Here is a 13,268-nt window from a genome sequence, read left to right as displayed (position 1 = left end):
ACTGGAAAGTTAATTTCTGCTGAACCGACCCAACAAGTGGACCGGGACTCCTGATTTTGGGCGTTACGCTCCACTCCCATGGGATGGCTGTGTGCCCCGCATCTTGCTGAAGTTGGCGCCCGCCGTGTCAATTATGGAACACAAGATGCATGCAGTACTGTAGTAAACTCAACTGGTATGATGTAACACATGCAGGTTACTTCTTCCACAATCCCAACCTAATTAATCCATAACTTCAAACAACGCTGTGGGCAATTTCGAGGTTGAGGCTTGATGACAGGCGTGCTTGAATTGCTGTTTACTGACCTTCCATTCTATTTTTCTCCACATTTTAGGTTCGTCTCTGCTCCCCTCTCCAATCTATCCTCCTGGGAGATACTTTCCTTCTTTAAATCTTTTCTTCTCTTGTTCACTAGAGTCTGAGTTTGCAGTTTAGGCATCTTTTAACAATGTATCTAATTTTTTTCATAAAAAATTCTCAGTTATCAAACAACCCGTGTCTATTTCTGCTATGATCTCTCTTATTCCCTCTTTAGATTTCAGATCAAGTTCCCAAATTCAGCATTTTATGGTGCCCATTATTCAAATCCTTTGAACCGATGACAGTTGTTTTAAATTAGGGGCTTTACTACTACCCAATTTTTTTCCTTCTACTCTATGCTTTTTTTTCTTTTTTTGGTTGCTTTTTTAGAAACAAAATCATATGCACATATATATGATTGACTTTATTGCCATATATACTCCTGTTTTTCTAAAACAAGCTGTCTATATAGTGCATTATGGACACAATAGACATATTTATTATGAGTTCAAAAATATGACAATGACTCTTCAACAACACAAACACACAAATGGTTAAGTCACAACGACGACTCCACAAAATAAGAATAAAAATATCACAAAAACACATAAACAAGCCATGAGGGTGAGAATGGCTGGTTTGGAAGGCCTGGAGGTGGCTGCGGCAATGCGGGGATGAAGGATGACAAAGTGCTCTAGTAGGATGGCCAACCGGTGGCTGAATGGCGGTTGCGGGTGGCTGGAAACAACTTCATCAAAGCATCAAATAGATGGTTGAATGGCTAGAGGCTAGTGGTTGGAAATAGGTTCAGCGAGGCTGCAAACTGCGACTGAAAGCACAAACAACAAGGAAGCGGACTGGTGGCTGGATAGCTACAAGCCAACGACTGGAAACAGGTTCAACAAGATTGCAGGTCGGCAGCTGGAAATAGGAACAATAAGGTTGCAAACTAGGGTATGGATGGTTGCATGCCGGTTGCTGGAAACAGAACCCGCAAGGCTGCAGGCTGGTGGTTGGAGGCAGGAATAGCAAGGATGTGGACTGGGACTGGATGGCTGCTGGCTGGTGGCTAGAAAGAGGGTCCGCGATAGACCGGCGGCTGGAGGGAGGAACAGAAAGGCTGTAGGAGGACTTGGCGGCCTCTGGAAGAGGGACCAAGCGTAAAAAATTACCACCTCGGACGACTTGCAGCCGGAGCACCTTCTCGCTGTTCGATACAACCCTTGAAAGGGATAACATTTTAGAGGCCGCAAACTGAAATCAGAGATAGTTCAAGACTAAACCCTATGCAAGCAATCATCATAAATATATAATAGATGATAGTAGATTTAAATAGAAGGAAAGGAAGGGGGTGGAATAGGAAAGCATAGAAAGGGAAAGGAATAGAAATAGAAAAGGAAGAGAAATAGGGAAGGAAGGGGGCCACACGTTTGGAAAAGTAGGATCCTTTCCCCTTTCGACATCTGTTGTATTGTAGCAGTTATAGAACCGCATTTCGGTAAGCTCTTGCGTTAATCTCTTGGGAGTTGGGGAAGCTTTGACTTCATTTTTTGGAAGCTTCAGAGTTCTCGTAGTACGAATTCAGGTCCGCGATATTGAACCTAGCGGAAACATTGTATTCTCCTGGTAGAGCGATCTTGTAAGCGTTATCATTCCACAACACGTCTTGATAGAATAAACATGCATCTTTTTTGGAGCATCCTGAGCTATAGCTGCATATAGATGTAAGTTTCAACAATATTACTCTTGAGGCTTTAAGTTTGAAACCTGCTTCTTCCACTTCTCATACTTAGCGTAATGTAACTGATAAACAAGTACGTGCTTGCGATGAAATCTGTAGTACCGTGCCACTCTCAGTCGCAACCACTCAGGAGAGACCTCTTCTTGTTCACTGACAGAACTTGGATCCCATTGAAGAATTTACTTCCCCATTAAACTCCTAAGACAAATTTCAAGGATGGGGTTCATCTCTCTTGTTTGTACATCTGATGATGGGTACCATGCTGAACTGAATCTAACATTTAAATAACTCCATGTAATCTTTCTGATGTGACACAAAAGGGTCCCCTTTCTGACTTGATGGACCTCCCTCAATAGGGGCAACTTAGGAACGAGTCTATATATCTGAATAGTTTGAATTTTTTTTATCTGCATTGTCCTGTGTCTGATATCGGCTCCTTAAACTCATGGCTCTTTTGGACATCCAAGGTCAGTTGCATTGATATTTCTCTCAACGCTTGCAAAATGCTAACTTGAGGCATCACAATCTTATACTCTGTCGGAATGCCCATTACATCAGAGTCACTACCTTCTAGCACAACTACTGTTACCTCTGTATTGGGGTCAACTGGAATCGATGGTGTCTCTTCCTCGTTGGTTGAAAATTTAGAATCCACCTGAAAACTTCATCTTCTTCTTGAGCATTGATTATTTCTTCAGCTGCTCCTTGACCAACGAAAGCGATCACTCTCATGGTTGTACATTACGATTCACTTTACCCAAACCTGTAGTACCTGAAACACTTCTTGGTCGTGACAGATTTAGGGATGCGGATTGGTTCCACTTGTTCTCTTCTCTGACGCAGCCTTCCCTCTAATTTTCCAGGTTCTGGTTAAGGGTGTAATCTGGCTGTAAGACCCTAAGGTTGTTCTCATGGGTGTAATTTGGCTGTAAGACCCTAAGGTTGAGCTCTGCTTGTAAGACGCAGTGATCGCTCAATGATGTGGTCTCTCCACTCCTGAAGCTAGAGTCTGTTCTTTCTGTCTAGTAAGTTAGTAGGAACTGACATTGGATCTTCCACTTAATCTTGAGCTTCTCCCGTTCTCCATTTGCTGGCTCTTCTCTCGACATTCTCTAATACTAGATTCCAAAGCGTCGTGGCCGATCTTTTGCATTACAAAAGTCCTCCCTATGGAAGGGATTTAGCTCGTCTTTTGCTCCCCTTCAATTTTCCAGGTTCTGGTTAAGGGCATTCTCCCATTGGGTCCCATCATCTTTGCTAATCTTTGTTACAGACGAAGGATCTTTTGTTGTATCTCATCCAGGATGGGTTCGGTAGGTATCTTCTCGAGGGCATGGTTAAGGTGTGGAATCTGCGGAAGAAGAGAAAAAAAAAGAAAGAAAGAAGAAAAGAAGAAAAAAGTGAGGAAAACAACAAAAGAGAAGAAAAAAATAGCGGACTCTAGGATTTAGGCTTGCTCTAATATTAAATCATATATGAGTTAACCCGAACCATGACAGGACAAACATATTTATTGCTGAATTCGAAAATATAACGACGACACTTCAACAACACAATTACACAAATGGTCAAGTTATAACGATGACTCTGCAAAATGAGAATAAAAACAACACAAAAACACATAAACAGCTTACGAGGGTGAGCGGGTTGGGAGGAGAGTGCGGAAGAGCGGGGGATGGCGGCTGGTGTGCAGCTGGAAATAGGTTCAACAAGGCGGCATATAGGTGGCTGCAGACCTGTGGCTGGAAACAAGTTCGAGAAGTCTGTAGGCCGGCGGTTAGAAGCAGAGACAAAAAGGAAGCGGACTTGCAGCCGGATTATTGCAAGCTGACGACTGTAAATAGTTTCAGTGAGGCTGTAGGTCAGCTGCTGGAAGTATGAACAACAAGGATGCAGACTGGGGGCCGGATGGCTGCAAGCCAGCGGCTGGGAACAGGGCCCGCATAGCTATAGGCTGGTGGTTGGAGGCAAGGACAACAAGGACGCGGACGGGGACTAAGATGGTTGTTGGCCGATGGCTGGAAACAGAGCCCGCAAGGCTGCAGGCTGATGACAGGAGGAAGGATCAGCCTTGTTGTAGGAGGACTTGGCGGCAACTGGAAGAGTGGAACATGCAGAAATAATCACCACCTCAGACGAGTTACAGTCGGAGCACCTTCTCACTGTCAGATACAGCCGTCAAAAAGGATAAACACCTTAGAGGCAGCAAATTGAAATCAGAGATAAATCAAGACTATTCCCTAAGCAAGCAATCATCATAAATATTTAACAGATGATAGTGGATAGAAATAGAATGTAATAGGAAAGGAAAGGGGTGGAATAGGATAGCATAGAAAAGGAAAGAAATAAAAATAAGAATGGAATAGAAATAGGAAAGGAAGGGGCGACATATTTTGAAAGAGAAGATCCTCTTCTCTTTGGGAATTCAGCGTCTGCGACACTGTAGTAGTTACATTGCCACAACCGCGATACTGTAGTAACTACAGTACTGCCTGCTGGTAAGCACCTGCAGCAATAAGCATATCATATTCATTCAAAAATTTCTTTCGTTTTTGCTATTTGATTGAGATGATTGGCAAGATCTGAGGGTGAAGTATAGGTGGGGGTTAGGAGAGATGGTGGAAGTTGCAATCCCCAATCTCACCCGATCAATTGATTGGTTGCAACATATAAAAAGCATTGGTATTTATAGGGGCGGGACATGGACCCTAGTGTGGAACATATGTTGGAAAAATATGAAGATACTGCAGCTATGACATACGTATTATTAATGCAGAAAAACTATCGAGAAATATGTCAATCTCTTATTCTGTATAAAGTTAGGAAATACTTTTCTCGGTAAATGCACTTTAGTATAATTATTGTAGTCTAACTGGAAAGTTAATTTCTGCATCAATTATGAAACTTGAATAGCATCTAACATTGAGAAAAACAATTTAGAGATTGAGAAAAAAAGGGAATGAGGGCTAGACATGTAATTTAACTTGGTACGTTAGCAAGGACAGCGCCTAACATATGCATGGATTTTGTTTGAGGTGTACCCAAGAAACTTCCATATTTATGGAGCATGATAAATGTTTTGTTTTATACTATCCATCTGTACGAGACATCTGAAAGAGGGGTTGGTAAGATGGTATGAGAAACAAGTGGGCTACAGTGCCTTACAAGTCTTTAACCCAACAACTATGCCAAACAAAACAAATTGGGAAAGAAGAGATAAGACACTGAACGAGGAATAATTGAGGAGACTTAGTTAGGGATATTTGGCATTTTATGGCTTGAGAAGGTGTACAGCAGGTTCTTTTCCTCTACCAGCTATACAGCTTTATATTCAGCAAATAATAATATAATCAGCTCCCATCGTTGTGCACATAAATATGTTGACCCATATATGTAGTGAGGTGGGACAATGACCTTATATGATTGCTTAAAGGTTTAGGGATCACTTTTGATTTTTGTTTTTATTTTTTATTTATTTATTTTATTTTGTTTTTTTAGTTGAAATAAAATATGTTTGGTGTGCTATAATATGCTTAGTTGTTTTTAAAACAGTCAAAATTACTTTCACATATTTTGAGTGTTTTGAAAAATAAATTAATTTATTTTTGAAAAAAAATTAAAATCATATAAAAAATATACTAAACAAACATGTTTTTAAAGTAAATGAAAAAACAAAAATAAAAAAGAAATCATAAGTGATTCCAAACGATGCCTTAATTTTCTTGTTATGGATGTCCATGTTTTATCCAAATGTAATTTTCTTTGAATTTGACCATTTGGGCACATAAGCCTATCACAACAGTACAGTGGTTGCAATTTTTTCCAATACGTTGGTTATTTTAATAGAGTTTTATATTGCTTTTTGATGCATTAGTTGTTTTACTAAAATTTCATTCAAGTCATAGTTGGAGAATTAGTTGATAACAAGGGTTACTCACTTGTGGTTATTAAGGCAAATCAAGTAGGCAACTATTTGATGTATGATAAATATAAAGGTTCTATTAGTTCCTCGGTTCTACAAAATTTATCCAAAATGTTTTCTTAGTGATTAAATTGTGATCAATTTTGTTTAGTTGAGGGACTAAATTGTGGACAATTTTATATCATAGTTACTGTATGAGGGATCATTTTAGATCACTTTTTTATAGTGGAGTGACTAAATTGAAAAATTGTGACTCGGGGGCTAAATTTGCTACAAATGATTGATTAGGGGGTTATTTTGAGAAATTATAACTAAAATTTATAACGTAGTTATGAAAATAGACTTGATAAGATAAACTGTGAGGACCGGTTGTTATATTAGAATGATCTTAAGATCACTATTAGATTATCTACTTATCTTCTAATGTCCATGTTTCCGTTGCATCTTTGTTCATAATGTTAACGTCATTAAAGATACCTTTACATGATATGTTTTTTGACTGCTTTGGCAATTTTTCTTTTTTAAGGTTGTAGTAGGTAAAATCCACGTAGTAAACCAGTTTCACAACCTGTGGGTTGTGTAGAAGACTGGATTTGACCTGAATGATTTTTTTTTCTTAATTCTATAAATAGAAGGAATATTTATTCTTTGTTTCCTTGGTATGACAGGGAGTTTATTGCTCTTTGAGACAGCTTCTTGTTGATGGCTTTTTTCATGCCGATCCACACCCAGGAAATCTTGTGGCTACTGCCGACGGATCTCTCGCGTACTTTGACTTTGGTATGATGGGAGATATTCCCCGCCATTACCGTGTAGGACTTATCAAAGTGGTTAGCTTTCTTTGCACCATCATTGGAATGATATTGTGCGACTATACCTTTTTCCATTTTCTTAATGGACAATCATGGAGATTGTTGATGCACCTTAGCAATGAAGATTGTGAAAGCTTCAGTGTTATAGGCTTGTAGATGTAATTATTTCTTTTTTGTCGAACGTTATCGTCATAAAATGAGACTTGCACTCATTTAGCAGCGTGCAGACATCCTTCATGCTTTCTTTTATTTCATGTTTTTCATAGGGAATTGACATACATATCACACAATTCTTATTTATTTGCATATCTTACACCGAAACTCTCATATTCACATGCACAGCACTTTGTTGCTTCAGATTTATATATGAAAAGGTACATTTCATTTTTAAAGAGTGGTAATTGTGCTGCTTTCCATGTGAATTGAGTGCTATTTGTGAAATATGAAAGTTTAGGTGTGAGATACATATATGCATAAGAATTACGGGCTATGTAAGCAAATTTATTTTTCTTCTTCAGTGGATATGCATGCAAGATGTTTTTATAAAGTGGATTAGCAGGCAGGCTCTTTAAACAATTAAGTGTTGGAGGGGGTGGGGATGGCCGGGGGGTGGAATCTGCCACCTGACGGTTTTATATTTTTCTGCATGTAGATTTCTCCATCTTTTGATAGACAATTGCTTTCTTTTCCCCATCTTTTAAGAAGTTCATTCTATTATTGTTTGGTGAAAATGGTGTAGACCACTTAGTTCATTGATTCATTCAGTTTGGCAGTTCAATAAAGTACTTTTGCATCCGTCACCATTGTTGGTTTAAACATGAAGTTAGAAGTGGATGCAATGCCCTAGCCTTATTATTCAGCTACATGATCCACCAGTGCCAAAGTAGGGGAGATATTTATGACCCCTTTTTTCTTCTTTGTCAACTTATGGTCTTGACTGTTATTTTATTATTAACTTTTGGCAATCATGTATTTCCATTTCCAGGCGGCCCTATATGTATGCAGATTTGCTTGACTTTTTGATTACTGATATCATTTTCTATCTATGATTTAAGTTTTTTTTGTAAAATTGTTACTCTGTATCTCCAGCTTGTGCACTTCGTTAACCGAGATTCGGTGGGCTTGGCAAATGATTTCTTTTCATTGGGATTTATCCCTGATGAAGAGGATACACAATTGGTTGCTGATGCTTTACGTGCATCTTTTGACAATGATAGAAGACTTTCAAATGACTTTCAGGTTTCTTTCTCGCTTGTTCATATTTTAATTATTGATCTTTTTGACTCATCAATTTGATTCTTTTTACTTTTTTTCCAAAACTTCTTAACAGATTGCATAGCTTTTCTTGTATGATATGTCTGGTGGTTTTGAACTTAAATGCTATAATTAAATGCACTTTATTTAAATATAAATAGGAAATGCTAGAATTAAAATCCAGCTGATATTGAAATGGTCGAAATAATTGAAGAAATTATTCAAGTAGTTTGATTCACATAAAATTGGAGAGCAATTGAATTTTAGATGTGCCAAATTTGAATAAATCAAGAACGCCAACAAATTAGTATCAAATTATGTAATTGAAATAATTATAAGGACTCTACAAACCATAATCAGAATATTCAAGTTTCATGCTGGTATAAAGAAATTAGTTTCCCATAATAGGTTGATACGGGAGGTAACCCAAATCATAATAGAAAAACAAATATCATTACTTGAAGTAACTAAGCGGTTACAATCAATACACTTGAAAGGAAAAATATAAAAACACGATACCCAAAAATTAGAATTATTAACAGACAAAACACAAATAGTCCAACTAGGGTGGGATCTTGGGGTGGTGGTGGTGATTGACAAAGGTTTGGCCCTTTGACGAGGTAGTAAGGAGTGGGTGAAAGCTGAAAAGTGCGGCGACAGCAAAGGATGTGGACGGTGGCAGCGAAAGGGAGGAGTTGCGGCAGGGGCAACAAGCTAGAAGAAGGGGAATGGATGGTTGTGTAGTTGGAATCAGAAAACAGCAGGAAAGGGCTATTTTCGGGTTATTGTAGCGAGGGAAAATGTCGACGAAAGCAACAAGGGATGTTGGGAACTGCAGGGCAACAAGAGGATGGCTGTTTGGGTGGCAGCAACGAGGCTAGATGGCTGGATTGGTGAAACTGTAGGAAAAACAACAAGTTGCGGCTGTTTGGAGATGGCTGCAGCAATGTAGGGCAATCAGGAGTGACGTGTGGAGGATTTGGAAATAGATAGGGAAGATAAACATCACCTCGGGAGAGTAATATAGCCGGAGCACCACCCGAACTCTCGGATGCAACCCTCGAAGGGAGAAATAAACGTTTGCGGCTGTTCTAGGCCAAAACTAAATTTCAAACCCTAATACAACACATATATAGGAAAAAAAAACTAAAAAGGATTGAGAAAGCAAAATGAGAATGTTTCACCTCGTCTACTGCGATTGTGAATCCCTAGGTACTCTAACAACTACATCACCACATCTGCGGTAACCTCCCACATCAATCTCCCGGAGTTGGGGGGGAGCTTCGACCACATTTTATGTCACCAGGCCGACTAATTTGAAGGTGGTGGAAACGTTGTAATCTATCGGTAAATCATTCATGTTGTTTTTGGCATTCCAAAACACATCTTGATAGAATATTTATGCATCCTGTTTTGGCACAAACATAACTAGAACTATATGTGAATAAGTATCCTCACGAACTAAGTCTCGAGCCATCAAATTTATAATTGGCTCGTTCCACTCTTCGTACTTGCCCGACTGTATCTGATAAACAAGTATGTAAGGAGGAATCAACTCTGGGAGGAAATCTATGGCGGCCTGGGCCACACTGAATTATAAATACTCAGGAGATGCCTCTTCTTCTTCTTCTTTGAAAAGATCTGAATCCCATTGTGGGATATTTCTTTCTACAAAGCTTCTAAGGCTATCCAACATTGTGATTAATCTATCTTGTTTGATTAGTTGTCAATGGGTATAATACTGAACTAAATTTAATAACCTAATGACTCCCTATGAGATTCTAGAAGAAACTTTAAAGATTCTCATCTCAGACATATTGGGCCTCCCTTAGTAGGGGCAACTCAGGAAGTAGGCTATACATCTGAAAAGTCAGAATCTCACTTATCTGGGTTTGCCCTGTGTTTGATATTGACTCCTCAAACTCATGGCTCTTTTGGAGATCCTCAGCTCTACTAATGCTTCTCTCAACGTCTGCAAAATGGTAGCTCGAGGCACCACGATCTCATACTCCGCATGAATACATATTACTATAAACTCACTATCTTCTAAAATAGTTATTGTCAATTCAATTGGAATTTCTCTCTTGGGTTCAGCTAGATTTGTTGGTGTCTCCTTGTTGGTTGGAAGTTGAAAATCATGTCTTAAATCCTTACCTTCTCCTAAATCACTATTTATTTCTTCAACTGTTTCCTAATCAGTGAAAGTGATCGCCTCTCTTGGTTGTGCAATTTGATTCACTATACCCAAACCCGTAACACCTGAACCAAATCTTAACTGGGACAAATTTAGGAATGCGGCTTGGTTCCACCTGTTCTCCACTCCTAATCAGCTTTTTCTCTGACGGGTCAGCTTGGATGTTCTGCTTAGTGTATTCTGGTTGTAAGATCCTAAGGTTGAACTCTACTAGTGAGATATGATGGTCACACAGTGATGTGGTTTCTCCACTTCTGAAGCTATGGTCTGAACATTCTGTCTATGGTAAACTGGTAGGAACTGACACTGTATCTGTCTCTTATTCTTGGACCAGGTAGTAATTGTATCTTTTCCTTCACGCTAATGTATAGACTTCAGATTCTCCCTTTAGAAATGTTGTGGCTAGGGTTGTCAAAATAATTTGTTGTTCGTGAACAGCTCGTGTTTGGTCTGTTCGTTAAGCAAACGAGTCGAACACGAACAAATTTTTTGAGCTCAATTTATAAACTAGCTAAACACTAACAAAGATTTGTCCGCTCGTGTTTGGCTCGTTAGGCTTGAATTAATCAAATAATATGTATGTATATATATATATATATATATATATATATATATATATGTACGGGGAAAGAGAAAGTTTAACAATTGTATAGGGGTATAATTGGAACACAACAGTCATTTTCAAATGAGTTGATAGTGGGAATACAAGAGGAGACACGCCGAAGCTACCAACCAACAAGCCACCGGTTACACAAAAAATATATATATATATATATATATATATATATATTTAATTTGAACAATTTCTCGATTTATGTGTGTCATCCTTACGAAGGGGCCATACTAATCTACTTTGTATCGTTCCAATATATATACATATTTGTCATCTTATCTATACATGAAAGTTGCATTTTATTTAAAAAAAAATAAAAAGTGATAGTTTTTAAATAATATGAAAATTTTGGTTGGTATTAATGTAAAAATCAAAATTTATGGCTTGATATAGAAGAGAAAGAAGAAGGAAATTAACCGCTTCGAAAGCTTGCAATATGAGATCGGACCATTGGGCGGGTCGGGCTTAGCGTGGGTTGGGCGGATTAGGGCTTTTGACTAAGTCAAGACGGGCTTGGGTCGGGCCGAACCCGCTAAAGTTTTTATTTTTTCATAGCCAAGTTCGTCCATTCTAAGTAGCCTTATGGCGAGTCCATCGGGCCACCCTCCCAATGCCCAAGTCTAGTGGCTGGAATGGGGAAACTCAATGGAGGGCGGTCGAGAGCGACTTGTGGAGGATGTGGAGAAGGATAGGGAAGATAAACACTATTCGGGAGAGAGATATAGCTGTCGGTCAACTTTTTTCGATGATGATTTGAAAATATGGTATATAAAAATAATTTTTGAAATTTAATTTAATATAATAGATATATAGTTTGGGCTTTGAAAGTAGTACGTTTTAATTTTCGAAAAAAAATGAGACCAAATAGATCTCATTTGTCCAATAGTTTGCATAATCGTGTCCGATACCGCGAATACTACACCCTCCCGAAAGATAAGTGTAGATCTCGGCGATAGACCCAATCCTGCAAACTAAAAGATTTGTGACATTCGTTTGATCTGCGAACTTTTTATGTATGACCGACAAGTTCCCCTATTTAATACAAAGATTAAATAGGGTTTCAAGTTCCCTATAGAGACCAACCTTTATAGTTAATTACATCCCAAGTGACAGGAGTCACTTGAGAAAACTCTCGATAATGATCAGTGGTTCTAGTCTTCAAGAAATTCAAGGTTCAGGTTTTCAAGGTAGGACATGGAAAAAAACAAGTGGGAGTGGCTTGAGAGTGGCTCAAGTGAGAACAATCCTTTCATGAGTTCAAAGGAAGTAAAGGGTAGGGGATGTCACAGATTCTGAGGAGAACCCTCAGTGACTTCCCAGACTATCCTACTGTGTGGCTGCATTTTTAGAGATGATATTATTTGAATGTTTCTTTCTAAAATTTTATTATTTGGGACTTACGAATGCATAATACTCGATTATGCAAATATTTATGCAAATAACCCGCGGAGATAAGAGGATTTACGTCGTGTCACACGACAACCTCGGAACCTAAGGCGGGTTAGGACTTACGCTGCACAACCTGGTTGCACAGGTGCGAGCCTAAAAAAGAAGTGACGATTTACGTCGCGCTAGGCGAGCTACCTCAAAGTCCTATGGGTTGTTATTATACTAAGAAGGGATAATGCTGAAGAAGATCCTCTTGCTGCTCGATCTGAATTTATCGTCGTGCTACCCACAAAGTTGGCTCCAAGCTCCTGTTGTCGCAACGACTCCATGGTTTAAGGGTTTGAGACTGGTTGTTTATGCTTCACAGTTTTGGTGTCAAATTCCCAATTTTGGTGTCAATGTTTGGTTTTGTTTTGTTTCAGTTTTGATTTCAGTTCTGGTTTTGCATGCAAAATAATTAAATTGCAGGTAAATAAAAGGTACTTGAAAGGTAAAATGCAGTAAAATAAAATGTTGTAGATAAACGGTAAAAACATACCTGGACATCTGCTACTGTTGTGCGATTAATATTGTAATCGTAGTATGATTTGCAGCATATTTAAACATACTTGCAAGAAAAATAAATAAAACAAAAAACCAGCATGAAAGTTATAAAAACGAGTAGTAGAAATCACAAGCAAAAGAAACATGTAACCACATATGACAGATCAAGACTGGGTATAAGACATTGGTAAAAGTGGGGGCTCAGAGCTGGGTTGTGTGCTGCCGACCTTGAATAAGAGTTGCCAACTCGACAATCTACAGAAGGTAGTTCTTAACCTCAATCCAAATGACTAACCATGGACTTTTATAAATTTTCATATAAAAATTATTTGATTTTCATGCAAAAGTTGTTGTTTAGAATTTTTTATGCAGTCCTTTTTAACATGCAAAAGAGATTTTATTTTATTTTCGTAAATATTTTTGTAAAGTCGTGTAGTCCACAGGTTAGTCATTTTAATCGTGCTAGAACTACTAACAACCTAAGAGCGACGGGGGCAAT

At 38.6% G+C, this 13,268-nt stretch overlaps 1 protein-coding gene across 2 annotated transcripts in view; it reads left to right on the top strand.

Moving 5' to 3' along the window:
* Window positions 1-13,268, top strand: part of LOC110027043 (uncharacterized protein slr1919) — a 74,231-nt gene that overhangs the window by 39,763 nt on the left and 21,200 nt on the right. For both annotated transcript variants that reach the window (XM_020728310.1, XM_020728309.1), the window contains 2 exons: window positions 6,633-6,794; window positions 7,866-8,015. In XM_020728310.1, the coding sequence (XP_020583969.1) occupies window positions 6,633-6,794; window positions 7,866-8,015 (312 nt within the window). The remainder of the gene's footprint in view (window positions 1-6,632; window positions 6,795-7,865; window positions 8,016-13,268) is intronic.

This window comes from Phalaenopsis equestris, unplaced genomic scaffold, assembly GCF_001263595.1.
Source record: "Phalaenopsis equestris unplaced genomic scaffold, ASM126359v1 Scaffold000413, whole genome shotgun sequence".
In the NCBI taxonomy this organism is placed as follows: Eukaryota; Viridiplantae; Streptophyta; class Magnoliopsida; order Asparagales; family Orchidaceae; genus Phalaenopsis; species Phalaenopsis equestris.
The sequence above is the reverse complement of the archived record's forward strand: the minus strand, read 5'-3'. Positions and strand labels throughout refer to the sequence as shown.